Below are 26,506 nucleotides of genomic sequence, written 5' to 3'. Positions count from 1 at the left end.
GCCAGGGGGACGTAGCGCATGGGAGGATCACGCTATTCCCCCCAGTTCCCCTCTGAACAGGTGCCCCAACCAGGAGGCGCTAGTGCAGCGACCAGAACACATACCCACATGCGGCTTCCCACCCGTAGACATGAGCAATTGTGTCTGTAGAGTCACCCGACCAAGCTGGAGGTAACATGAGGATTCGAACCGGCGATCCCTGTGTTGGTAGGCAATGGAATAGACCGCTACGCTACACCCGGATGCCCCTTATTACATTTGGTAACACTTTAGTATGGGGAACATAAAAAAACGTAATTACTAGTGAATTAGTAATGATCAAGATGTCACTTTAGTATGGGGAACATATTCTAAGTAACAAAAACTTAATTTACAGTAATTTAACACTATTAACACTTGTAGTTTTGTGTTTTGTTATGTAAGAACAGACCATATTCATTAAGTGTTAGTAAGGGAGAATAACTCTTCTTGTGGTACTACCACTTTATAAAGTCCATACTAAGCAAAGCATATTAAGATGGTACTACTAATAAGCAATAATTCTGAGGTCATAGAGGGAAAACTCATAGTTAATGGCTTACTGGTTGTATAATAAGGCCTTGCAGAATAAGACATTGATGAGTACGTAATAATGACCAATTAAGAGCCAATATGTTGCTAATTTGCATGCTAATAAGCACCTAATTAATGGTGACTACGTTCCCCATACTAAAGTGTTACCTTAAATTTTTTAACAGGATAACTTGTAATCTGTAAACTTTTGCATTTCATTGTACATGATGCCTGAATGGGTTTGGACGGCGCTGATGTTACGTGAGGGGCCACTATAAATAGCTCTTTTTAAAAGCTGCCAGTATGACGGGGCAAACTCCAGCAGAGGACAGTGTAAAAACAATGTTACGCAACCCATGTTTAGTCCCCAGAGTCTCCCCATTGGAGAGTCACCAAAATGACGAAGGAAAATTTGCGCGGGTGTTATGGAGTGCTATAAAATGATGCGTTAACTAAGATGGAGAAACTGGTAGGCGTCAGTCGCAATTCTGAGTCACACCGGCCAGCAGGACTTGGCTCTGAGAAAATGGAAACGTTGTGATTTCTATTGCCGAACAGGAGTGCTATAGGTTAAGCTGTGACACAGCAATGTGTTTAAATGATTCCCAGTGGCGATTACTCGTACACATTGCTTAGAAATGTCCTAAGTCCTTCCTAAGCTTCTGACATGCCATGTTTACATCTCTTCTCTTTCACCATATAATGCTTTGCTTATCTAAAGGACAATGCTGTACGTTTGTAGTGACCCCAGGTCCCTATTGCTATTTTTTATGAGATAACCCTAATGGGTCACACGGCTCATATATCACAGCTGTAGTAGTTAAGTGGCGAGCAACGGTTGACGGCAAATGTTTGTGTAATCGAACACTGCAGCCTCTCTGAGCCACTAAAGCATCCTTTGTAAACACTGTTTGTTGATGTTAGGGAAATGAGCGATTGCAGATGGCCACATTCACTCAATGCCATGATAATTCCTGGTTTCCTCTGTGTGTGTGTGTGTGTGTGTGTGTGTGTGTGTGTGTGTGTGTGTGTGTGTGTGTGTGTGTGTGTGTGTGTGTGTGTGTGTGTGTGTGTGTGTGTGTGTGTGTGTGTGTGTGTGTGAGTATATACACGCTCATGAGGAGTATGTTTATTTGTTTGAAGTGCACAGAGGAGGACTTCTCATTATCAGTCAGTGTGTTTGTGTGTGTGTGTGTGTTTGTTTGTGTGTCCTTGTGTGTCTTTGTGCTCCATCTTTTTTTCGTGTTTATGCTCACAGTCATGTCACTAATTAGAAAGTTGATTTATTCCTCTCTCCCACATTCTATAAATGAGTGGGTGGTGAATGGGGCATTATGGGTAGGCACTGTAATTAATGACCATCCCACCCCCCCCCTCTCCCTCTCTCTGTCCCTTCACTCCTCTCCCTTAGTTTGTAGCTTATTATCATTAGTCACATTCCATCATTTCTTAGGAGGCACTGAGGCTTGTGAGCACTTGTTTTGTGCCCATTTCCTCATCCGTGTCACTCTTCCATCTTCTCTTGCTCACGGTTTTTCACCCTTTTCACCATTGTTCCCAAGTAACCTAATTTCTTTCTTTCTTCTTTCTTTCTTTCTTTCTTTCTTTCTTTCTTTCTTTCTTTCTTTCTTTCTTTCTTTCTTTCTTTCTTTCTTTCTTTCTTTCTTTCTTTCTTTCTTCTTTCTTTCTTTCTGCTTTCTTCTTTCTTTCTTTCTTTCTTTCTTTCTTTCTTTCTTTCTTTCTTTCTTTCTTTCTTTCTTTCTTTCTTTCTTTCTTTCTTTCTTTCTGTCTTTCTATCTTTTTGTCTGATGTCCCCCTACAAGCTTTACACTACAGATGTCCCTGACACCCCCATCCCCTCTCTCTGAATGTATTTTAGCTGAAGTGGAAATGGATGAAGGGTTGACTCAATGAAGCAGAAGATAACCCAGTTCAATATGACTCTCAGGAATGTTCCACTGATTTGTTCAGTCTTTTGGTTGTAGCTCAGGCCAAGTTCATTTGCAGATTAGTAGACTTTACCTCATTCTGCAAGACCTTCACAACCTGATGACTCACTTTACCTCTTCTTTTTTTAAAAATTCTCCCCAGTTTTATCCGGCCAAATACCCCACTCTTCCGAGCTGTCTCGGTCGCGGCTCTACCCCCCCGCCAATCCGAGGAGGGCTGCAGACCGCCACATGCCTCCTCCGATACATGTGGACACAGTATTCCCCCCAGTTCCCCCTCCCCCCCAAACAGGCGCCCTGACTGACCAGAGGAGGTGCTAGTGCAGCGAACAGGACACATACAGTGGCTTGCAAAAGTATTCATACCCCTTGAGCTTTTCCACATTTTGTCACGTTTCGACCACAAACATAAATATATTTTATTGTAATTTTATGTGAAAGACCAACACAAAGTGGCACACAATTGTGAAGTACAAAGAAAATTACACATGATTTAAAAAAAAAATTACAAGTAAAAAACTAAAAAGTGCGGTGTGCAAAAGAATTCAGCCCCCCTAAGTCAATACTTTGTGGAACCACCTTTTGCCGCAATTACAGCTGCAAGTCTTTTGGGGTATGTCTCTACCAGCTTTGCACATCTAGAGACTGAAATTTTTGCCCATTCTTCTTTGCAAAACAGCTCAAGCTCACTCAGATTAGATGGAGAGTGTTTGTGAACAGCAGTTTTCAGATCTTGCCACAGATTCTCAATTGGCTTTAGGTCTGGACTTTGACTGGGCCATTCTAACACATGAATATGTTTTGTTTTAAACCATTCCATTGTAGCCCTGGCTTTATGTTTAGGGTCGTTGTCCTGCTGGAAGGTGAACATCCGCCCCAGTCTCAAGTCTTTTGCAGACTCCAACAGGTTTTCTTCCAAGATTGCCCTGTATTTGGCTCCATCCATCTTCCCATCAACTCTGACCATCTTCCCTGTCCCTGCTGAAGAGAAGCACCCCCCGAGCATGATGCTGCCACCACCATGTTTGACAGTGGGGATGGTGTGTTCAAAGTGATGTGCAGTCTTAGTTTTGTGCCACACATAGCGTTTTGCATTTAGGCCAAAAAGTTCAATTTTGGTCTCATCTGACCAGAGCACCTTCTTCCACATGTTTGCTGTGTCCCCCACATGGCTTCTGGCAAACTGCAAACGGGACTTCTTATGGTTTTCTTTTAACAATGGCTTTCTTCTTGCCACTCTTCCATAAAGGCCAGATTTGTGCAGTGCACGACCAATAGTTATGCTGTGGACAGATTCCCCCACCTGAGCTGTGGATCTCTGCAGTTCGTCCAGAGTCACCATGGGCCTCTTTGCTGCATCTCTGATCAGTGCTCTCCTTGTTCGGCCTGTAAGTTTAGGTGGACGGCCGTGTCTTGGAAGGTTTGCAGTTGTGCCATACTCTTTCCATTTCCAGATGATGGATTGATCAGTGCTCCGTGAGATGTTCAAAGCTTGGGAAATCTTTTTATAGCCTAACCCTGCTTTAAACCTCTCCACAACTTTATCCCTGACCTGTCTGGTGTGTTCCTTGGACTTCATGATGCTGTTTGCTCCCCAATATTCTCTTAACAAACCTCTGAGGCCGTCACAGAACAGCTGTATTTGTACTGAGATTGGATTACACACAGGTCGACTCTATTTAGTCATTTGGTCAACATTCGATCATTCAGCAATCATCAGGCAACATCTGAAGGCAATTGGTTGCACTCAGAGAAGAGGGGGCTGAATACTTTTGCACACCGCACTTTTCAGTTTTTTATTTGTAAAAAAAAATTTAAATCATGTAGAATTTTCTTTGTACTTCACAGTTGTGTGCCACTTTGTGTTGGTCTTTCACATAAAATTCCAATAAAATATATTTATGTTTGTGGTCGTAACGTGACAAAGTTTAAGGGGTATGAATACTTTTGCAAGCCACTGTACCCACATCTGGCTTCCCACCCTCAGATACGGCCAATTGTGTCTGACTGACCAAGCCGGAGGTAACACAGGGATTCGAACCGGTGATCCCCGTGTTGGTAGGCAACGGAATAGACCGCTATGCTACCCAGACACCCTCGCTTTACCTCTTTAACTCTCTTACACACTGCATGCCTGCTTCACCACTACTACTACCACATATTATGTCTTACCTGCGTCCTACGTGTGAGGTCAGCTACAAGAGTTGTAACAGAACCTGGTTGTCAATATGATAGCTAGTCTTGTAACGTGTCAACATCAACCAGGGAAGACTCCGTGTGAACTTATTGTATTTTTGTTTGCCATATAAGGGATTCTGATTTTTTTTTATGTGAATTATATTAGTCATACAAACACTATGGCTAAATAGGTTTGTGTTTGGGTGAGTTCAAAGGATAGATTTACTGTTTTTTTTTCTGTAGTCTCCTGTGTCCTGCATGTTTTTAACATATTTAGTTTTTGTGGTTGTGGTGCGCTATCTTGGCCAGACCTCCCTTGAAAGAGATATTTAATCTCAAGTGACCTTCTTGGTTAAGTAAAGGTTAAATGAATGAATGAATGAATGAATAAATCTTCTCCTTTCGGCTGCTCCCGTTAGGGGTCGCCACCGCGGATCATCCATTTTCATTTCTTCCTGTCTTCTGTATCTTCCTCTGTCACACCAGCCACCTGTATGTCTTCCCTCACCACATCCATAAACCTCCTCTTTGGCCTTTCTCTTTTCCTCTTCCCTGGCAGCTCCATATTCAGCGTCCTTCTCCAAATATACCCAGCATCTCTCCTCCACACATGTCCAAGCCATCTCAATCTGCCTCTCTTGCTTTGTCTCCAAACCATCCAACCTGAGCTGTCCCTCTAATATACTCGTTCCTAATATTGTTCGTCTTCATCACTCCAACAAAACAAAATACATACAACAACAAAATATATACATACAACCATTCAATCATATCTATAGTTTAGCCTACAGCTCAGATTTCCACCTTGTAACTGAGAAGGTTTGAGGGTACAGATTTGATTCCCTCAGGCCCACCCAGTATAAAAGACACTCTTGGCAGTGTAAGGCTAAGGTGAACGCATCTCTCCCAATGTAGTCTGTAACACCCACATCTACGCGAGGGTGAAAGAATGTATGACAATGGGGAAAAATGTAGAGTCCATTACTTAGAAGTGTAGAAGTGTAGGTTGAACATTATATTCAGATAAACCAATTGGATGCACCCATTTCCTCCTTTCTCTCCCTATCAGACTGGCACCGCAGACCTGCCAAAGCGATTTAAAAACAAGTCTTTTACCTGGAGATAAAATGTAATTTTCAAAGTGAGGAAATTGAATCATGAGTCCATTCTCTCGTTCTCATGTGTCTGAAACTCTGAATGAAACTGAGCCATGATTGGATTATTCTCTGCAGGAAAGGAAAACCTCTAGCAAATAAAATCGAGGAGGAAGACTGCCCGGGGTACTGTAGATTCCTGCAACCTGATTCGGGGGGAGGAAAAAAGAAAACAAAAAACAAATCTGTTGTGAGGGAATAACTGAGATGGATGAGGAACCGATTGACGTTTTGCTTTTGGTCAAGGAATGCGACGATCGGCATGTTTGCATGACTATCGGAGACAGCAACAGCAGATCTTGCCCCATGCCCAAAACCATCCTCTGCGATCCACGACGGAGTCCTACACATGACTTCAACAGTCCATCAGCCGGAGAGGAAACAGGAGGAGCGCTGTGTTTGTTGCTCTAGTCTCTCTAAGTCAAACATGCCAGTCATTCCTAGTGCTTCTCTGTTTGGCTCCAGACAGGGGCCTTCTCAGGAATATCTGGACAGGGTTATAAAGCCCATTTCCACCACAGAGTCATGACATGCTGACGAACACATTTTATAACCAGACATGACTTTATAGCTGCTGGCCGTACTGCTGGAAATCTTTCTCCCCCAGAAGAACATGATCTATCTTTTGGTTCATACTTGTATACTGACCTTATCATCTTTGCATCACGGCTCAAAGTCAGACCCAAGTCAATCATCAAGATTTAACTTTTCATGTCTTGAAAACCTTGAGGACGACATGATAAAACATTGTTAATTTTTTTTTTACTTGTGTTTTTTGTAATACTTTCTCTATAACTGCTCTAAATTGTCTCAGGAACGCTGACTGGGGGGTCTACTCATTAATATTCATGAGCCGACCTTTGAGTGACAAGTACAAGCAAGGGTGGACGGGATTTCATATTTTGGTGATTTGATCTGATTGGCTGTATCCAAATGAGCATGTCTGATGATGTCATGAGTATCAGAAAAAAAGATTGGCTGAGAGAAGGCGATGTGGTGAGGTCTTTTAAAAAGAAAAATAGAAAATTTGAATTGTACCTTTTCTACTTTTTTTCAGTACAGATAGAGTACACATGGTGATGAAAGTAGCCTTGGTGATTTTGAAAAAAAAATATTAGTATTTTGATTTCAGTTCGACTTAGTTATTATAATGTGGACTTTTTAATGTTGTGGTAGTGCCAGTTCACTCCGGGACAAATAGCTGTTAAAAGGCAGTTCAACAAGAGCATGCTATCAAGCCTACCAAAAAAAATCCGCCTGATACGTGTTAAGATATAATAAACACTGAATTGATATGATCTCGATGACAGTGGTAATTATCATTTTGCCCCAGTAACTGTTTACTCTGTACACTTCTCTTCTTTGTTTGGCTATTTTCCAGGCCTTTACCCTCATTCCCACAATAGAACGCTGCCAACAAGCGAGGATTTTAAATGCTCCCTGTGTAGCAGAGAAAGAGGTGTGTGTGTGTGTGTGTGTGTGTGTGTGTGTGTGTGTGTGTGTGTGCTGAGGATTTATTCGTGGTCACGATTGGTCTGTTGAGTGGGATGAATGGTGTCTTTTTCAGTCTGTCTCCCTCATTCTTTGCCCCCTCTTTCCATGTGCAGAGCCACCAGAGACCCGCTTGAACTGGTAGGAGATAATCCCACTTCCGTGCCAGAGTTTGGAGAGAAAGAGGGAGAGAGGGATGGGAGAGTGAGGGGAGGTAGAAGGATGAATGGGGGATTCAATGTGTGTGTGTGTGTGTGTGTGTGTGTGTGTGTGTGTGTGTGTGTGTGTGTGTGTGTGTATGGAGGTGACAGGAGGAAGTATGGCAAGGAAGAATGGAGTGTATTTTGGCAGGAGTAACTATTGGGGGTACACAGTACTTCAGTAAGGTGAAGTAGGCAAGCTGAAGAGACAGGAAAAAAAGGGAATAGAATGAAAAACTGATTTGAATGAAAAAACCAGGGGAAACCTCCACCCATTTACTCTCATCCTGTCTTCTTTCACCTGATGGCTTTCTTCTGACTTGGATGCTGTGGAGCCTGAGTGGTTTTGTATCTTGCATCCTAGCAATGAAGCAGGATTGTGTAATGGGGCGGTCTGTGTGGTACTGAAAGTGCATTTTGACTGACACTACTTGACTTGGCTTTAGCAAAGGGCTTTCCCATCCATGGAAGTGAATGTAGCTGGCTGGGCCAAAGGCAGATCTGACAAGCATTTCAATAAAACTGAGCTTTCCAAGTCCTGCAGAGAGGGAAATGTTGATATTAGTACACTAGTGTTAAAACTTTGAGATGTTTGAAGTTTAAGGCAAAGGAAACTTGCCTTGTGTGTGTGTGTGTGTGTGTGTGTGTGTGTGTGTGTGTGTGTGTGTGTGTGTGTGTGTGTGTGTGTGTGTGTGTGTGTGTGTGTGTGTGTGTGTGTGTGTGTGTGTGTGTGTTTGTGTGTGTGTGTGTGTGTGCGTGTGGCTGAGATTTCTCGTTATTGTATTTTTTTTACTGTTGCACCCTAATGTGCTCCAGGTGTGTTTACAGGGCTTTATTGGAATTGGTTTATATCTGCCCTAATTCGTCCATTCCCTTTGTGTTGCAGGCTGTCTTCAGAATGTGTTTTTAAACCCACACTCCTGGGAGGTCAAGAGGTGACATGCCTCTGTAGCACCCCGTTTGAAACAAATGGTGAGGACTGGATCAGACAGAGCTTACATTATTGCTCAAATAGTTCTGACATTGTTTAAACAATTTAATGCCATTGCTGTTATTCATAGAGTCTCAGATTTCTGATCTAATCATGAGAGTTTGTAACCATACATAGTTCACTCCTAGACAAGACAAAAAGACACAGCAAAAAACAAAATAAAAAAAAACACTGCTAAATCTCAAAGTGTAAAAACCATTTAAGGACCTCTTAGAAGTAGTTTAGCAAGATTTTGCATATGCTATTGAATCAAGGTATATTCAGTTTTGCTGTTATACATGGATATTTCTCCCTCTTCTTTTCATCAGATCTGTTGCCATGCCTCCGGGGACGGTGCATTGTCTTTCAGTCACGGCAGTCCGAATGCTCCTGACACTGGTACTGCTAGCTATTGGTGGGCCCTTCTTGTCAGTACCAGAAGGCATTGTCCAAGGCTTGGACTCCTTTGCCGCCAGCCCTTATCCCACCTTCACCCGGAATGACACTCTCTTTGAACATTTGGCCCTGCACCCAGAACCAGGCATTGGTCGGGTCTATGTCGGGGCCCGAGACCACCTATTCCAACTGGACCGTTTCCTCCAGCCAGAGCTACAAGATGACACTGGCCCAGTGACTGATAGCCGTGAGTGCCTTCCCCCTGTAACTGACAGTAACTGTCCTCAAGCAAGACTCACCAGCAACCACAATAAACTCCTATTGGTCGACCCTTACTCCATGGAGCTCGTCACCTGCGGAAGTGTCAATCAAGGGATTTGCCAGAAACGTAGTTTGGACTCAGTAGATGTGGTTCTTTTCTCAGCGGAGAGGCCAGTGGATACCCAGTATGTGGCAGCCAACCACCCCAATGTAAGCACTGTGGGACTTGTAGTGCGTTCCCGACCAGACAGACAGCCCGTGCTGTTTGTGGGGCGAGGATACACCAGTAGCCACCCGCCAATCTCCACTCGAAACCTCGTCCAGGAACCTGTCTTCTCCTACGAGGAAACTGCCAAGCTCGCCGTAGCCGGCCGTCTCTCAGAATACGACCACCATTTTGTGGCTTCTTTTGCCCACCGGCAGCACGTCTACTTCCTCTTCTACCGCCGGGACCTCAAGTCACAGTCACGTGAGTATCGCACCTATGTCTCTCGCGTGTGTTTGGACGACCAGGCCTACTACTCATATGTGGAGGTGCCCTTGACCTGCCGCTCCAGTGCAGGAAAGATCTACAATCTGCTACAAGCAGTCCGACTGGGGCTACCCAAGGATGGAGCCATCAGCCAGGTCTCGGAGGTTCTTCTGGGTGTCTTCTCTACTCGTTTGGCTTCATCAACTCGCCCCAGTGAGGACTCAGCCCTCTGCATGTTCAACTTGGAAGATCTGGATCGCAGGATTAACTTCACCAGAGACCTGTGTTACACACAGATGGGGAAAGAAGTAGGTGTAGAGGCGGCCTACATTGAGTATGAAGTCAAGTCCAACTGTGCCAACCTGCCTGCGGTGAGTCAAATGTGATGACTATGCTTCTGTGCGGGGTGCATATGCATTGGATCATGTATATGTGTCACCAGGCTTGATTTTAATGAGCATTTTCTTTATGTCCTCATGGTCTTATGTGTAAATTTATGTCGCCCATATTGTTGTGCCTATAAGTGTGTGTTTTTAGGACAGTTTGGCACACAATGCACTGACCTACAGTGCACTGTCTGATTAATCCTCGATCATTGTTTCCTCATGGTGGAAGGATGTTGACCTATCACAGGCATTTTAAACAGGACTGCTGTGTACAACAGATTAGCTCCGGGGGGAGAGCTAAAGTGGGCAGCGTAATTTAATGGGATCGTCGGTCAGAGAGGGATTGATCGGTGGCATCAGCTCTGCTTAGCAGGAGGGGTTAACATTTAACGAGGCCTGACAAGGACAGATAAAGTTACTACGGCCCGAGACAGAAGTGGGAAGGAGAGAGAGAGGAGATTAATGGATAGAGATGCATTGTGAACAGAGGGATGAAGAAAAGAAGAGGGAGAAGACTGATTGGGTTGGGAGTGGAAGGGATTTTGATATGAATGGATCTATGGTTCAGGAAATATAAGTAAAAATAATGAAATGTAAGGAAATGGTGTGGAAAAAAGATGGGAAGATAAATGGTGAGCTTGGAAATACAGCTGGAAAGAGATTTACAGTCTAGTTAAATCGATGATAGATCCCTGTACAAAAACAACTTACAAAGCTGTGCTCATCCTCCCGAATCTGGCCTAGACAGTCCATCTGCCCCAGATTGAAAGATGGTGTCCCACGTAAAGTCAAGTTTGTCATGAACATCAAATCAAACATCAGTGGCTGAAATGCAACCTAACCTGTGGCTTAACCATAACAGTCTCATTGTTTTTTAACCACCCAGTGGTATTACTGCAATCAGTCCAAAGCGCGACATCTCGAGATTGCCATCTCGATATATCTTTGTATACATTTATGTCCTGTGCCAGTGTAAATACAGGCTAATTGCTAACTCCTGATAAACCAGTGGAGTTGATGACACTGTGGGCCTCCAGGGCATGTTCCAAGACTAGACGTCATATAATGTATTATTTCAGTTTTTGTTGTGTAGCCTGGAGTTATTTTCAGTATGTATTGAGATGTCTCTGCTTAGGTCACTATAATGAATGGGTGCCAATGTTGTGGTAAGGCAGCCCGTGTTTGCATTCCCCATCATTTAACTTAATTGATGCTCTGGTGAGGCCTATATGTAGCGCCAGGGTTTTAGTGTTGCCACCGTCAAGCAATGTCATCATAGCAAATATGATGGTTCATCTATTTTAGTTGAGTTGGGATAAAGGTAAAGGGGTAGTAAGGTTGGCACATGCAAGTTAGGTAATGCAGTTGTTGTATCTCATCAGTCTTTGTTTTAATAGAGCTGGCCAAGTAAGCAGCTCATTCACAGCAAGAAGCCAAACAAAGCCAGACCGTCTAACCAAGTGGCCTTCAACGGTCAGCGATCTCAGATTCATTGCTTCAACTCCCTGTTGTTACAATTTGAAGTGATGAAATAATAAACGCTTGTTCAAATGTTCCGATGGAAAAAAATAAATCACTGTGAGCAATAACGAAAAAAACAACAACAACCCTACTGCCAGAGAAAAGCATGTCCATTGCCAAACTGCAGAGGAAAAAACAAATTCTCTTTAAGCTTTAAAGATCTGAGCCCAAAGGTCACTGGATTCCTGCTAGTTTCCCCCCTCGCCGACAGCTGCTCCATGATTAATCTTGCCTAGATCTTACAGTCCACAATGGAAATACTGTTATACTTTTTAACACATCTTAGCAAACTGGCAATCATGAAAAAAATCACTCAGCAGTGGTTCCATGTACAAAGCAGACAGCAGCATAGTTTACATTTCACCTGTCATTTAGTGTGTGCAGCTGTGCATCTATTAGTTGAATGTCTGTTTGAGGGATGTGCTTCTACTGTATTTGGTCACAGATATTTTCTTTCTTTGTCAAGCCACACTTGTTTCATGCTCATATTACACTGGACAAGAAAACTTGTATCACTGTGCACTGATATCCGTTTTCCCCTTTCCCACAAATAGAATACTCTGGATGCTTACCCTTGTGGCTCTGACCACACACCCAGCCCAATGGCCAGTCGGGTGGCCGTGGAAGCAGAGACCATATTGCACAGCCCATCTGCCCGTCTCACCGCTGTGGCTGTCAGTGTGAGAGCGGGAAATACCATTGCCTTCCTGGGAGACTCCAAGGGGAACTTGCACAAGGTAAAAAGACCATCTAGCTTTCGAGGGCATGCCCGAACAAGTTGTCGGTCTATACTCCGGTGTGTCTCAGTAAGGCATTTTCATTTATTCAAGCACGCCTGGCCGACCAATGCGTACACAAACACACAACACTATCGTAGAAAAAAGCCTGTGTTTGGTAAGTGTGATGCTATGCAGAGATTGTCTGCTCGCTGCAAGTCTGAAAACATTGTCAGAAGTAGTTGACAGTCTGCGTCACCGTTTTCATATCCAGAGCTTATTTGTGTAACATGAGGTATGCCTTGGATAATTCTTGCATAACACTAATCCTATTCCATGCATTGACGCAGCAGCCAACTAGACACAGACAGTCAGACATTCAGCTCAAATCTTTCTCAGTGCACTTCTAGACCCCAGTGGTTCTCTTTTTTTTTTTTTTCCCCTGGAGGTCTGAAATAGCTTCACTGTGTAGCTGGCAGTAGGCTGACCTCAGCTCTCCAGAAATAGTCTTGGGAGCAGACGTGGTCCAGGTGGCTAAAAGGAATCTATCTTATATGGTCCTCAGTGTGCTTGCTTTTCTGTGAGTTGAGCAGATAAAGCCCCGTACAGTGTGTATGTTATCACTAAACACGGAGAGGCCTCATGGAGTGAACACTGCTGTTATTTAGCCCTGCTTCTGTGGCTCACTATTGTCTCAACCTTGTTTATTCTTTTATTTTTTTTGCGGATCTTACTTAAGGCAAGGTATTCTTCTGTTGTGACTCATGGAACCACAATAAGGGGATAAGAAAGGGGTAGCATGTAACCTCTCCTGGCAAATAGTTGCAAAAAAGCAAACACTGGCACCATTGTTGCCCTGACAAAAAGGTTCCTCCTGCCTTCATTATGTACCATTCAGCCTGGCAGACAATACAGGGCTCATTCCATTCATTTTTATTGCCCCACTTGCAGAGGCGTAACGCTCAGTACAGTATCCTAAAGTATTGGTTGAGTCAAATGAGGCTCACTTGCAGTGGATACGCACAGAATAGTCTGTCGGTTTGATTTTGGAGGTGATGTGGATGTGTGGGGGTTCACCCTGGAGTCACTTGTTGGTGTAGCTGTGTTATTTCGGGGTTTCCTACAGTGGTCAGGGTAGTATGGCGAGAGATTAGACATGAGAAATGTTTTGTACTGAAACCAAATAGAAGAGAGGTAAATGGCTCCGAATTTAGAAGTATGAAAGTTAAAGAAAAACACATTGTGTCTGCATGTTTGGTTGAATAGAACATATCAGATAAGCATGTTAAAGGTCCCATGAAACGGCATTCAGAACGCGATTTGACATGTTCCAAGGAAATGAAACGGTCAGGTGGGATTTTGTGAGGTCAGAGGATATGATTTGACTAACTGACGATCATGGTTGGCATGCTTATAAGAATGTGGGCGGGATGTCCGGGTGGCGTGGCAGTCTATTCCATTGCCTACCAACACAGGGATCGCCGGTTCGAATCCCCATGTTACCTCCGGCTCGGTTGGGCATCCCTACAGCCACAATTGGTCGTGTCTGCGGGTGAGAAGCCGGATGTGGGTATGTGTCCTGGTTGCTGCATTAGCGCCTCCTCTGGTCAGTCGGGGCGCCTGTTCAGGAGGGGAGGAGGAACTGGGGGGAACAGTGTGATCCTGCTACGTGCCCCAGGTGAAACTCCTCACTGTCATTTGAAAAGAAGCAGTTGGCGACTCCACATGTAGGAAGCATGTGGTAGTCTGTAGCCCACCCTGGATCAGCAGAGGGGGTGGAGCAGTGACCGGGACAGCTCGGAAAAATAGGGTAATTGGCCAAGTACAATTGGGGAGAAAAAGCGGGGGAAATAAAAAAAAGAAAGAAGAAGAAGCGCACTTGCCTTTTCTCAGTCTTCCTCTCATTCACTGGATGTTTTTATCAGTGTCGCACAGTTACATATATACATGGCCACAAGTAAACACCAAGCGTGTCTGAGCTAAAACATGATAATATTGACGATAAATGTAGGGCCCAAGCGAAGGTATCTACCCTACTGAGCCAAAAACACAACAAACCAGTAAACTTTTAGGAAGTCTCTTGGTATTGGGTGTTTTATAAGCCTTGAAACATGCATGCCAACAGTTGGCTCTTTGTGTCTTTATTTTCTGAATGGTTACTTGTGGCTGACTGAGCCCACTGCACGAGAAGCAATTGGCACAACGACCCCCATTAACAGTATTTTTACACTGCGACTTACCACAGAGCCGCTAAAAAGTGAGCCATGCCTCATCATGTCCAGCTACTGTCGCTCTGTGCATTGGCTCTCTGATGTGCACAGTCACTGCTAACTGTTCACACATGCAGCTCCAAACAGGGAGCCTCATTCATGCCTATGGGGACTCATTAGTCATAACACCAGACAGCGTCATCGTCAATTTCAATGTCAATGTCCTATTAATGATCACATTGTCCATTCTTGTTCTCTTGACTGTAGTTACTGACAATGGCCATTTCAGTTCAGATTAGTGACCAGTTAGTCATTTTTCTGTGAAAAAAAAAAACAACCTCTTGGATGGCAAACCACACGACTGAAACTTGGTTATTTTCCGATGAAACATTTTCTTTTGACCAAACCACAATTTGTTCAAGTCTTTTTTTTTAACATGCATAATATAGAGATCAACAAATTTTACTTGTTTTGACACGTGCAGTTTGCTTTTAAAATTTTGTTTCATGTTCTCATAGATTTCCTAGTTATATGTGGTTTTATTTGGACAAGGTAAAGATTTGTAATCAAAATTAACATTTTTATATATCTTCTCATTGTGGCATGTAGATCTGAGCCCGAACAGGAGAAAATCTCCAGTCTACTTGACAAATGAGCAGGAGAGCTTTGAGAAATACAGCTGAGCTGGCTTTGTTAAGTTAAGCAAAACAAGCATGCTGAATCATAGGCCATCAGTAATCCAGGAGTACAGTAAGTACGGTTTGAGGGCCAGTCTGAGTACTGAAACATCATCAGTTTTCTTAGTCCTATCATAAAGATGCACTGTTGGCTAGTTTGGATTGCTGTCTAAATGTTTGTTTTGTTGAGGTCAGCTGGTTGCGTCATGTGGAAGAAAGGGGGTGTTTGTTCAGCGAGCATGCGATGGTTGTTATTCAGTCGTTCCCCCCTTTGACGATCTCTCTTTCCATTTCCCACACCATGTCCACCCCCGCCCTGCCAGTTAGCGTCTGTGTGTGTCTGTTTACGCTGCATTACTGTGTGTTATTTGCTCCCAGTGTAGACGAGTATCTGTGTGTACTTCTTGTCCACACACGTTGTTTATTCCCCCAAAATAGTTGAAAGTGTTTTGGTTCCCTGGTTTTCATTTAGATGCTTGTTTCCTTCTTTTTGGCCATGTGTTGTGCAGTGATAGGGACTCTGTATGGATATTAAAGCCATGACAGTGTCTCCCTGAGGAGCAGAGATGAAAGCGCATATGACTTCCCAGCCGAACCCAAATCCTCCTGTTAGTAGTCAGATAGGGTTAGTTCAGCACAGAGGGCAGTTATTTTCTTGTACCTTTGATCCATCACACCTTCAACCAATGTTTGGTGCTGTATGCACGCACAACATGTGGCATCAGCACATACAAGAGCAGGGTTTGTTTGGTGACAGACCAACATATGCACACACACACACACAGGTATGCGTGCACGCACGCACACAATTGGAGTGACAAAACTGCACATGTAATCTACTTCAGAAGCTGGCCTGTGATGAATTCTCACATTAGGATAATTGCTCTTTGTTCCAAATGAGCTAGCTTTACAATGAAATGCCACAGTAATGACATTGGGGAGAGAAACTGATGTTCAGACTCCTGAAAATAGTATGTCAGGCCTGATATGGAGCATTCGGTCAAACTGCCTCTCCCATTAACCCACATTACAGTGGCCCTGGCCCACTAACACCAAACATAATGCCAGGCCAGCCCACAGACAAAGGATAATATTTTTTGTGCATTTCTTGGCAGTGATTGTCTGGATTTGGCTCTTGATGCGATCCCATTACTATATCCTCTGTCATTCAATATGGAGAGTTTGAAATTTCAGATGTTTTTTTAATCTCGACCTTTGCTTTGTTTCCATGTGGTTACCTAACAAAACATAGTAAAACGACTTTTCTTCAGTGTACACGTCTCATATTGGTGTATTCTTAAGGTTTTGTTATCATATCATTGGACATTCATTTCGAATACTGTTGTTTTATTCATGTGTGTGCGCGTGTGTGTGTTTGTGTGAGGAAGAGAGGTGAAGAAGAAAGTGCAGACGGGGTGGAGTGGGTGGAGAAGAGTGTCCGGAGTGATTTGTGACAGAAGGGTTCCAGCAAGTGTTAAAGGGAAAGTTTACACGATGGTTGTGAGACCAGCTATGCTATATGGTTTGGAGACAGTGGCACTGATGAAAAGACAGGAGGCGGAGCTGGAGGTGGCAGAGTTGAAGATTCTAAGATTTTCATTGGGAGTGACGAAGAAGGACAGAATTAGGAACGAGTATATTAGAGGGACAGCTCAGGTTGGACGGTTTGGAGACAAAGCAAGAGAGGCAAGATTGAGATGGCTTGGACATGTGTGGAGGAGAGATGCTAGGTAAATTGGGAGAAGGATGCTGAATATGGAGCTGCCTGGGAAGAGGAAAAGAGGAAGACCAAAGAGGAGGTTTATGGATGTGGTGAGAGAGGACATGCAGGTGGCTGTGAGACAGAGGAAGATGCAGACACCGCTGCCACCTCACCTTCACCCGAAACGAGTAAAACACAAGCTAATACAAAGATAGTATAGATTCACTATCTCCATATTCAAATGTGAGGCTGCACCCTAGATGATGACACTATTTGGTGCTCTATATTGTCCCCTGGAAAGAGTTTCTGTTGTTCGGTTGCACAGCATAGCTGAGACAGCCGCAGAAGAATCCTGTTGCTTTTTACCGTAACTGCTGCTGAGCCAACAAACAGATCTGCCGGTTGCCGGAACCGCTGCCAAGGTGACTGAGCGGAGCCGCCATGGTTTACCCTTTCCAGGTACTGACAGCTGGGTAGACTGTGTCTGGGGATTTGAATTCAGAGTTACCTTCTCCTAACCTTTGCCTAAAGAGGCATCAATCCACAAGGCAGCAGGTGGGATGCAGAGGACAGGAAGAAATGGAAATGGATGATCCGCTGTGGCGACCCCTAACATCAGCAGCCGAAAGTAGTATTAAACTAAATGTGTGAATGTATCAATTAAACACAGTTTGCTTTAATAATCTCCCAAATTGAAAAAAAAAACATTAACTTGAAATTTTATTCCATTATGGTGATGCATGTGAAAGGTCCAGATTTTAAGTTACAACTTTGTTTGTCTTTGTCTTTGTTTTGTAGTCTGATATTTTATAGTTCTGATATTTGATGTTTTGTGTGTGTGTGTGTGTGTGTGTGTGTGTGTGTGTGTGTGTGTGTGTGTGTGTGTGTGTGTGTGTGTGTGTGTGTGTGTGTGTGTGTGTGTCATTGATCCATCAGGTCTTCCTGGGTCCTAAGGGTGAGGTTGAAGAGTACTCCATCGTCTCCATTCAGCAAAACTCTGCCATTAACTCCGACCTCATCCTGGACCAGAGCGAGGACCACCTCTTCATCATGACCTCAACTATGGTACTGAGACACACACACACATACACACACACAAACAACATGCAACAAGCAAGAAGGGATTAGTCTTAGAAAGTCGGCTCCATGGTGTGGTTTGAACACACAGAGTTAGTGGTATTTATAAGAGCCTGTATTTGTTTAGAAAAAAAAGACATCTGGAACATATTCAGTTCAATATCTGCAATTTATCTTTTGTTATCCTTTTGTACTAAATTGATTGGGATGCTTCGGTCAATGTTTGAAATGAAATTCAAAAGCCATCATCTAAAAAGCCCCAAATTATTCCTGATTGCCCAGTTTGATATCACTCCAGAAATTTCTCCACTGTGTTTACATCGAAGTAGTGGTGAAATGTACTCGATATTACCCTATGTCCTTTCAAGTTGTGTTTTGGCAGCTTGTGGATGGGATGATATAATAACTGCATTTTCATTTTGTATTGTTCCTTTGGGAAAAACTAGGTCACCTCTCCTTTTTTAATCAGATTTACCAAAAATTTAGAATGAATCCTGATTATTATCGTGTTTTCATGGTCACAGCTGCAGAAGAGGCCAGTGGCCGAGTGTCAGCAACACACAGACTGCCACTCCTGCCTGTTTGCCCACGACCCCTACTGTGGCTGGTGTGTCCTGGAGGGCAGGTGAGTTTACCCCCATTAAATACAGGATTATTTTCAACAGTGCAGTTGCGGAGTCATTTCATCGTTCTACGGCAACCACACCAACAACTTGAAAAGGAATGGAAACGGAGTAAGAAAAACAACGAAGTAAAAGTTGAGTGCAGTTTTAAAACTGGAACACTGATCTAAAATTCACTAAAATGGCTCCAACTACTCCCTTTGAAAAATTGCAAGAGTGCTTTTATCCAAGAATAAACTCAGTTTGGGTCTATTTTGATGACACACAAACAGCTTGCGGGCACAACATATTGAAGCCACCTGGTTCTTGCTGTTGATTGCCTGTAATGTTGGCAGTGAAGTTATTCTAGTGTTGCGGTTATTGGGAATTCTCACTGCACAGAGGTGACAAGAGGCGGGAAGAGTGCCCAAAATTCATACAAAAATAAAAATACGATAATTTGCTAGAAAATCCCTTGGGCAGAAGTGAAAGACACCCAAAAGTACTTTACTTGAGTAAAAGACTTAAACTATCTGCTGATAAATGTACTCAAGGATCAAAAGTAGTTTTCTGGAATTAAATGTACTTAAAGGTAGAATGAGTAGGATTCTGCTAAAAATCAATGTATGGACACATACAGAAATAATCCCTCTCAATCATCACTTATGACCCACTAGACATGTCTTGCGGTGTCTGTAGCTATCTGGATTTTATTATTTTGCTGTGTACGGGACGTTTCTGGGCATTAACCTTTGGGCAGAGGGACTCTATTAAAATGTAGCGACCAGGTGCCAGATCGAGATCGTAAGCACGCTACCAAGAGGAAGCTACAACAATGATGGACACAGCACCGACAAGACGCAAATAATAGCGAGGAGAAACACCAAGCTTACAAAGCTTGTTCCAAAACGAGAGTGAATCTGGGGTTGGCTTTCACCCAGTGGTGAGCCCTAAAGGAGAGGATGGGGATGAAGAGTGACGTGGAGTTGGTCTGTATACTGGGATGTGTTCTGGCTACTGTGGTAAGGGGGTGTGTCCTTCTGGTGACATTGAGCCGGGGGGAGGGGCCAACTTTGAATGTTGTGTTTACAAACTGCAACAGACAAATCCTTCTTGTTCTGCCTTTTAAGTCTAAATAGTACAAGTAAATGCTGTTAATCCAGAAAAGAACAGCCACATTATTGTTATTATCATTATTATCATTGCCATAATCAATATTCTGAGCTTTATGAACTTAGACTTAGACTCCAAAGGAATTGAATCGAGTGCAACTGGACTTGGTATATATCCGTGAAGACGTGTCTGTGATTGTTCTCATTCATCCAGGTCAAGTTAGTCTAGACTAGCTTGGTCCAAGCTAGACCAAGCTAGTCTAGACTAGCTTGGTCTAGTCAGAAAGGCACGAACTGATAGGGTCCGCGGTGGTGTAGCGGTCTAAGCATCGGCTTTTTGTCGATGCAGTTGCCCACTGGGGACTGGGGTTTGCGCCCCAGTCTCGTCAGATCCGACTATGGCCGGACTCGATGAAGCAGCAATCATTGGCGATGCTGTCTTCGGGAGGGGGGCGGAGTCGGCTTGTGTTCGTCACGTGAATGTGTCTCTGTGTGTGTCGGAAAAAACAGTGGTTCGGCCTGGTGTCGCCTTGTCATGAAAGTGGGGAAGCGGTCTCCTTCGAGACTGCCAGCCGGAGAGATGCAGTTGGCGAATGCATGCAGTACGAGGGTGGGTGTTTGAATTAAAATAGGGATCGATTGGCCACTAAATTGGGGGAAAAAAGGGAAAAATTAGAAATGAATTTATATAAAGAAAGGCACGAACTGATGAAGCCTCTTGGATGAGAGGCGAAGCGTTTTCACGGATATATACCAAGTCCAGTTGCACTTGATTCAATTCCTTTGGATATCCATGGAGACGTTTCGCCTCTCATCCAAGAGGCTTCATCAGTCCGTGCCTTTCTGACTAGACCAAGCTAGTCTAACTGGCTGATGATGAAACTCAGATATTTATCCTCTTTGGAGTCGTTATCAGAGCTATTGATGTCCATGGCTCTTTGTGTGCCGATGTTTAACAACACCTATCGTTATCAGAGGTATTGATATGTGTGGCTCTTTTGTGTTCCGATGTTAAGCCACACCCGTCGTTATCAGAGCTATTGATGTGCATTCCTTTGTATAACCATGACCTGGATCAATGAGAACATTCACAGACATGTTAGACTTAGACTGCTTTTATTTGTCACTGCCTTATATACACTCACTGGCCACTTTATTAGGTACACCTTGCTAGTACCGGGTTGGCCCCCCTTTTGCCTTCAGAACTGCCTTAATCCTTCGTGGCATAGATTCAACAAGGTACTGGAAACATTCCTCAGAGAGTTTGGTCCATATTGACATGATAGCATCACGCAGTTGCTGCAGACTTGTCGGCTGCACATCCATGATGCGAATCTCCCGGTCCACCACATCCCAAAGGTGCTCTATTGGATTGAGATCTGGTGACTGTGGAGGCCATTTGAGTACAGTGAACTCATTGTCATGTTCAAGAAACCAGTCTGAGATGATTCGAGCTTTATGACATGGCGCGTTATCCTGCTGGAAGTAGCCATCAGAAGATGGGAACACTGTGGTCATAAAGGGATGGACATGGTCAGCAACAATACTCAGGTAGGCTGTGGCGTTGACACGATGCTCAATTGGTACTAAGGGGCCCAAAGTGTGCCAAGAAAATATCCCCCACACCATTACACCACCACCACCAGCCTGAACCGTTGATACAAGGCAGGATGGATCCATGCTTTCATGTTGTTGACGCCAAATTCTGACCCTACCATCCGAATGTCGCAGCAGAAATTGAGACTCATCAGACCAGGCAACGTTTTTCCAATCTTCTATTGTCCAATTTTGGTGAGCCTGTGCGAATTGTAGCCTCAGTTTCCTGTTCTTAGCTGACAGGAGTGGCACCCGGTGTGGTCTTCGGCTGCTGTGGCCCATCTGCCTCAAGGTTCGACGTGTTGTGCGTTCAGATATGCTCTTCTGCATACCTCGGTTGTAATGAGTGGTTATTTGAGTTACTGTTGCCTTTCTATCAGCTGGAACCAGTCTGGCCATTTTCCTCTGACCTCCGGCATCAACAAGGCATTTTCGCCCACAGAACTGCCGCTCACCGGATATTTTCTCTTTTTCGGACCATTCTCTGTAAACCCTAGAGATGGTTGTGCATGAAATTCCCAGTAGATCAGCAGTTTCTGAAATACTCAGACCAGCCCGTCTGGCACCAACAACCATGCCACGTTCAAAGTCACTTAAATCACCTTTCTTCCCCATTCTGATGCTTGGTTTGAACTGCAGCAGATCGTATTGACCATGTCTACATGCCTAAATGCATTGAGTTGCTGCCATGTGATTGGCTGATTAGAAATTTGCGTTAACGAGCAGTTGGACAGGTGTGCCTAATAAAGTGGCCGGTGAGTACATGTCTCATACATACAAGGGAAAGAAATTACGTTTCACAAGGACCTCAGTGCCACATAAAAACAAATAACACACAATAAATATTAAAACCAAAAAGTGCATTAAAAACAAGAATTAAAATTACTTCACAGACCTAAACATCACAAGCACACCTGACACGGACTGTGAGTAAGATGGTCAAAAAGCCATTTTATGCAAGGTCGAAGTGTTCAGGCTGTTGAAGAACCTCACAGCCTTAGGAATGAAACCCGTCGCATAGTCTGGTGGAGACAGCATGGATGCTCCGGTACCTCCTGCCAGAGGGTAGGAGGATGAAGTGGGTGTGGTCCTTCACAATGCCAAGAGCCTTCTGGGTGCACCGTGCATCAAAGATGGCCTGGATGGATAGGAGAGCAGTTCCTATGATCTTTCCAGCTTTCTTCACTATCCGCTTTAGGGATTTGCGGTGGGAGGCCTTGCAGTTCCCATGCCAAACAGAGATACAGCTGGTCAGAATGCTGTCTATGGTGCCTCTGTAGAATGTAATGAGGATGGGTGGGGGGAGACTCGCCTTCTTCAGACTCCGCAGGAAGTGAAGACGCTGCTGGGCCTTCTTGGAGGACCAGGAGAGATCTTCTGTGATGTGAACTCCCAGGAACTTAACACTGCTGACTCTCTCCACGTCCATACCATTGAGGGGTATGGTGAGCGCTGGTCTTTCTAAAATCAATAATGACCTCCTTAGTTTTTCCTATATTTAGGGAGGGGTCGTTTTTTGTTTTTTTTTGCACCTCACCGCCAGTTGATCCACCTCCGCTCTGTATGATGATTAATTGTTGTTGCTGATGAGACCTACCACTGTGGTATCATCAGCAAACTTTATAATGAGGTTGGAGGTGGATGATGCTGTGCAGTTGTGAGTCAGCAGGGTGAACAAGAGCGGACTGAGCACATAGCCCTGTGGCGCACCGGTGCTTAGTGTGATGGTCCTGTGGCCTCCCCGTGAGGAAGTCCAGCACCCAGTTATAGAGGGAGGTGTTAGGGCCCAGCTGGCTCAGCTTTTTGATCAGGTGTTGTGGTATGATTGTGTTAAAAGCTGTGCGGAAGTCAATGAACAACATCCTCACATAGCTGTTCGTTCTCTCCAGGGGGGACAGGGCTGGATGAAGAGCAGCGGTTATGGCATCTTCTGTGGAGTGCTTAGTGTGGTATGCAAACTAGAGAGGGTCCAGAGCAGAGGGGAGGCTGGGCTGGGTGTGCTTCATGACCAGCCTCTCAAAGCACTTCATGATGATGGAGGTCAGTGCAGTGGGGCAGTAGTTATTGTGGCAGGACACAGGGGACCTCTTTGGCACTGGTATGATGGTGGTAGACTTGGAACACGTGGGGATGACTGCCTGGGACAGTGAGATATTGAAGATGCCAGTCTTCCAGCTGCTCAGCACAGTCTCTGATGGCTCAGCCTGGGATTCTGTCTGGACCCGCAGCTTTGTGTGGGTTGACTCTGGAGAGGGTCTTTCTCACGTCATCTGTGGTCACCTGCAGAACCTGGTCATCCATCAGGGATGTAGTCTTCACCACTGGCACGTTATTCAGTCTCTCATATCATGTGTAGAAGTCATTCAGTGCATCTGGGAGGGTGGGGGCACTGCCACAGGTCTGAGGGGGAGGCTTGTAGCCAGTGAGGGCCTGGATGCCCTTCCACAAGCGTCGTGCGTCTCTGCTATCAACGAAGTGGCTGTTGATTCTCTGTGCATATTGTCTTTTTGCCTCCCTGATGCCACACAACAGGTTGGCTAGGATAGGATAATTCTGTTTTGGGGAAACCAATATCTTTTCAGATGTCAAACACTTCCTGGGTCTATATTGTAACTAACTCTCCCAAACACTCACGTTTAGCCAGGAGTGGAGATTAAAGCATTGAATATATAGCACATGATTTCTTAATACAGTCTAAACACAAAGTATTCGGTATTAAACACACACATACACACATTTATATTGTACCGAGTGACAATGAAGGAAAATTATATGAGTAAAAGTAGGCATTTTATTTTGAACATATGGTGAAGTGAAAGTCCCCCCCCTTTTCTACCCAATTGTACTTGGCCAATTACCCTATTTTTCCGAGCTGTTCTGGTTGCTGCTCCACCCCCTCTGTTGATCCAGGGAGGGCTGCAGACGATCAATCTATCAATCAATCAAGTTGCACTCCATGCCACTCAAAGCGCTTTACAATTAATTAATTCACACACACACAAACACACACACATGCACACACACAAAATGTTCTGCTTGTTTCAGAAGCTCCTGAATTTGTTTGTCATCATTTTCAATGACTGCTTCTGGTGAGACTGTTGGGTCGAGGAAGCATGCAGCGGTAGTGAGGGGTGAGAACTTCGAATCACTGGGATCAAGGGAACAGCTGAAGCATTGGTCCATGTTTGCCTTCATCCTGTGTGCTAAGGAAGCTAGGTCCCTGTTGCGAGAACCCTGGGCCTGGGGGAACTCGGACAGGTGAGCAATCAGATCCAGGGGGGCGGGCAACACCAGGGATAAAGACATTGTGTTGCTCTGGAGCATCTGGGTGTGCTCAGCATGCTTCCTCCGATGCATGTGGAGTTGCCAGCCGCTTCTTTTCACCTGACAGTGAGGAGTTTCACCAGGGGGACGGAGTGCATGGGAGGATGAGGCTATTCCCCCCAGTTCCCCCTCCCCCTTGGAACAGGTGCCCTGACCAACCAGAGGAGGTGTTAGTGCAGTGACCACGACACATAACCACATCCGGCTTCCCACCCACAGACACGGCCAATTGTGTCTGAAGGGATGCCCGACCAAGCCGGAGGTAACCCGGGATTTCGAAACGGCAACCCCCGTGTTGGTAGGCAATGGACTAGACCGCTACACTACCTGGACATGCGTCCTTTTCTTTTTTAATGAAGCATCAGCAGGTGAGATACAAATAAAATTGACTTGACTTGACTTGACAGTCGCTGGCATATGTGTTAGTTTGGACCTGTGTTTTTGCCAAGTCATCTTAAAAAAGGCATGTTCCCTCCATGTCTGCGTGGGTTTCCTCCGGGTGCTCCGATTTCCTCCCACAGTCCAAAGATATGTAGGTCAGGTGAATCAGCCGTACTCAATTGTCCCTAGGTGTGAATGTGTGTGTGTGTGTGTGTGTGTGTGGGCCCTGTGATGGACTGGCGGCCTGTCCAAGGTGTCTCCCCGCCTGCCACCCAATGACTGCTGGGATAGGCTCCAGCATCCCTGTGACCCTGAGAGCAGGCTAAGCGGTTTGGATAATGGATGGAATGGATCTTAAAAAGGCCTTTTTGAGTGTGATCTAGGTGGTGGTGGTGGTGGTGGGGGGCAGGGGGGGGGTTCTGAGATCTGATAAAAAGTGCACAGCTCCCCTCACCATCTGTCTCTCTCCTCTTCTTCTCTCTTCTTTACCTCAGCCACCTGTCCCCTCTGTTCCTCCCTCCAACCTGTTTATCCCTCACTCAAATCCCCTCTCTCCTCATTTATTCCATGTTGTTCTCCTCCAGTCTGGCCGGACTCGTTGAACAACAACTTCCGAGGTAGATCGTCATTACTTTGAGATTGGTTTCCTCCCAAGTTTCTCCCTCTTACACTTTGTGCTCTGTCCTCGCCAACATCCCAGGAACCCTTTAAATTACAGGCCGTCCGTCATGCTGGGAATTATCGAGTGATGTGTGAACGTGTACGATAGATGAGAGTCTACTGTATTGACTGGTTCCCTAGTAACAGAACCATGGTAACAATGGTTCGACATTGAATATCCACCTTATGTTCAAGTTTGATTGTTAATTACTTTTATCCCCACAACACAAGTGACTCAGAATACTTGTTTGTCACAATGTGATTTGTGAATTTATCCCATACACCACTTGATGATGTAGATTATATTTAACATCACATTACAATGACAAGGAAGCAAACTGGAGATCTAGAAAAGCCGCCATGATAGCTGTAATTACTAGTCATCATAGTCCCATTACATCTCCATTCAACTCGTTTATTACTTGGTTATATCTGAGTAATGAATGGCTTTAGATTTTAAAGGGTTATCAACCTCCCTCGTCCTTTTCTGTTTTCCTTCACCTCCTTTTACTCTTGCTTCCCTAGCTTGTTGGAGATCACAATGCATCTACAATAAATATATGACCCCCCCCCCCCAATTTTCCCCGTCCAATCATCCCACTCTTCTGAGCAGTCCCGGTTGCTGCTCCACCCCCTCTGCTGATCCGGGGAGGGCTGCAGACTACCACATGCCTCCCCTGATACATGTGGAGTTGCCAGTCAATTCTTTTCACCTGACAGTGAGGAGTTTTGCCAGGGGGACGCAGTGCATGGGAGGATCACGCTATTCCCCCCAGCTCCCCCTCCCCCTCGCAAAGGCGCCCCAACCAACCAGAGGAGGTGCTAGTGCAGCAACCAGAACACATACCCACATCCGGCTTCCCACCCACAGACACAGCCAATTGTGTCTGTAGGATGTCCCCGGAGGTAACACGGGGAT

General features: G+C 44.7%; 1 protein-coding gene across 1 annotated transcript in view; it reads left to right on the top strand.

The window, feature by feature from the left end:
• The first annotated feature begins 8,878 nt into the window (after positions 1–8,878).
• plxnb1b (plexin b1b) overlaps positions 8,879–26,506 on the top strand; it is a 71,014-nt gene continuing 53,386 nt past the window's right edge. The window contains exons 1-4 of the mRNA XM_056301354.1: positions 8,879–9,994; positions 12,085–12,267; positions 17,772–17,900; positions 18,437–18,537. Coding sequence (XP_056157329.1) covers positions 8,879–9,994; positions 12,085–12,267; positions 17,772–17,900; positions 18,437–18,537 — 1,529 coding nt within the window. The remainder of the gene's footprint in view (positions 9,995–12,084; positions 12,268–17,771; positions 17,901–18,436; positions 18,538–26,506) is intronic.

The sequence above is a fragment of the Lampris incognitus genome, chromosome 2, assembly GCF_029633865.1.
Source record: "Lampris incognitus isolate fLamInc1 chromosome 2, fLamInc1.hap2, whole genome shotgun sequence".
NCBI lineage: Eukaryota > Metazoa > Chordata > Actinopteri > Lampriformes > Lampridae > Lampris > Lampris incognitus.
This window is presented reverse-complemented; position numbering and strand designations above follow the sequence as displayed.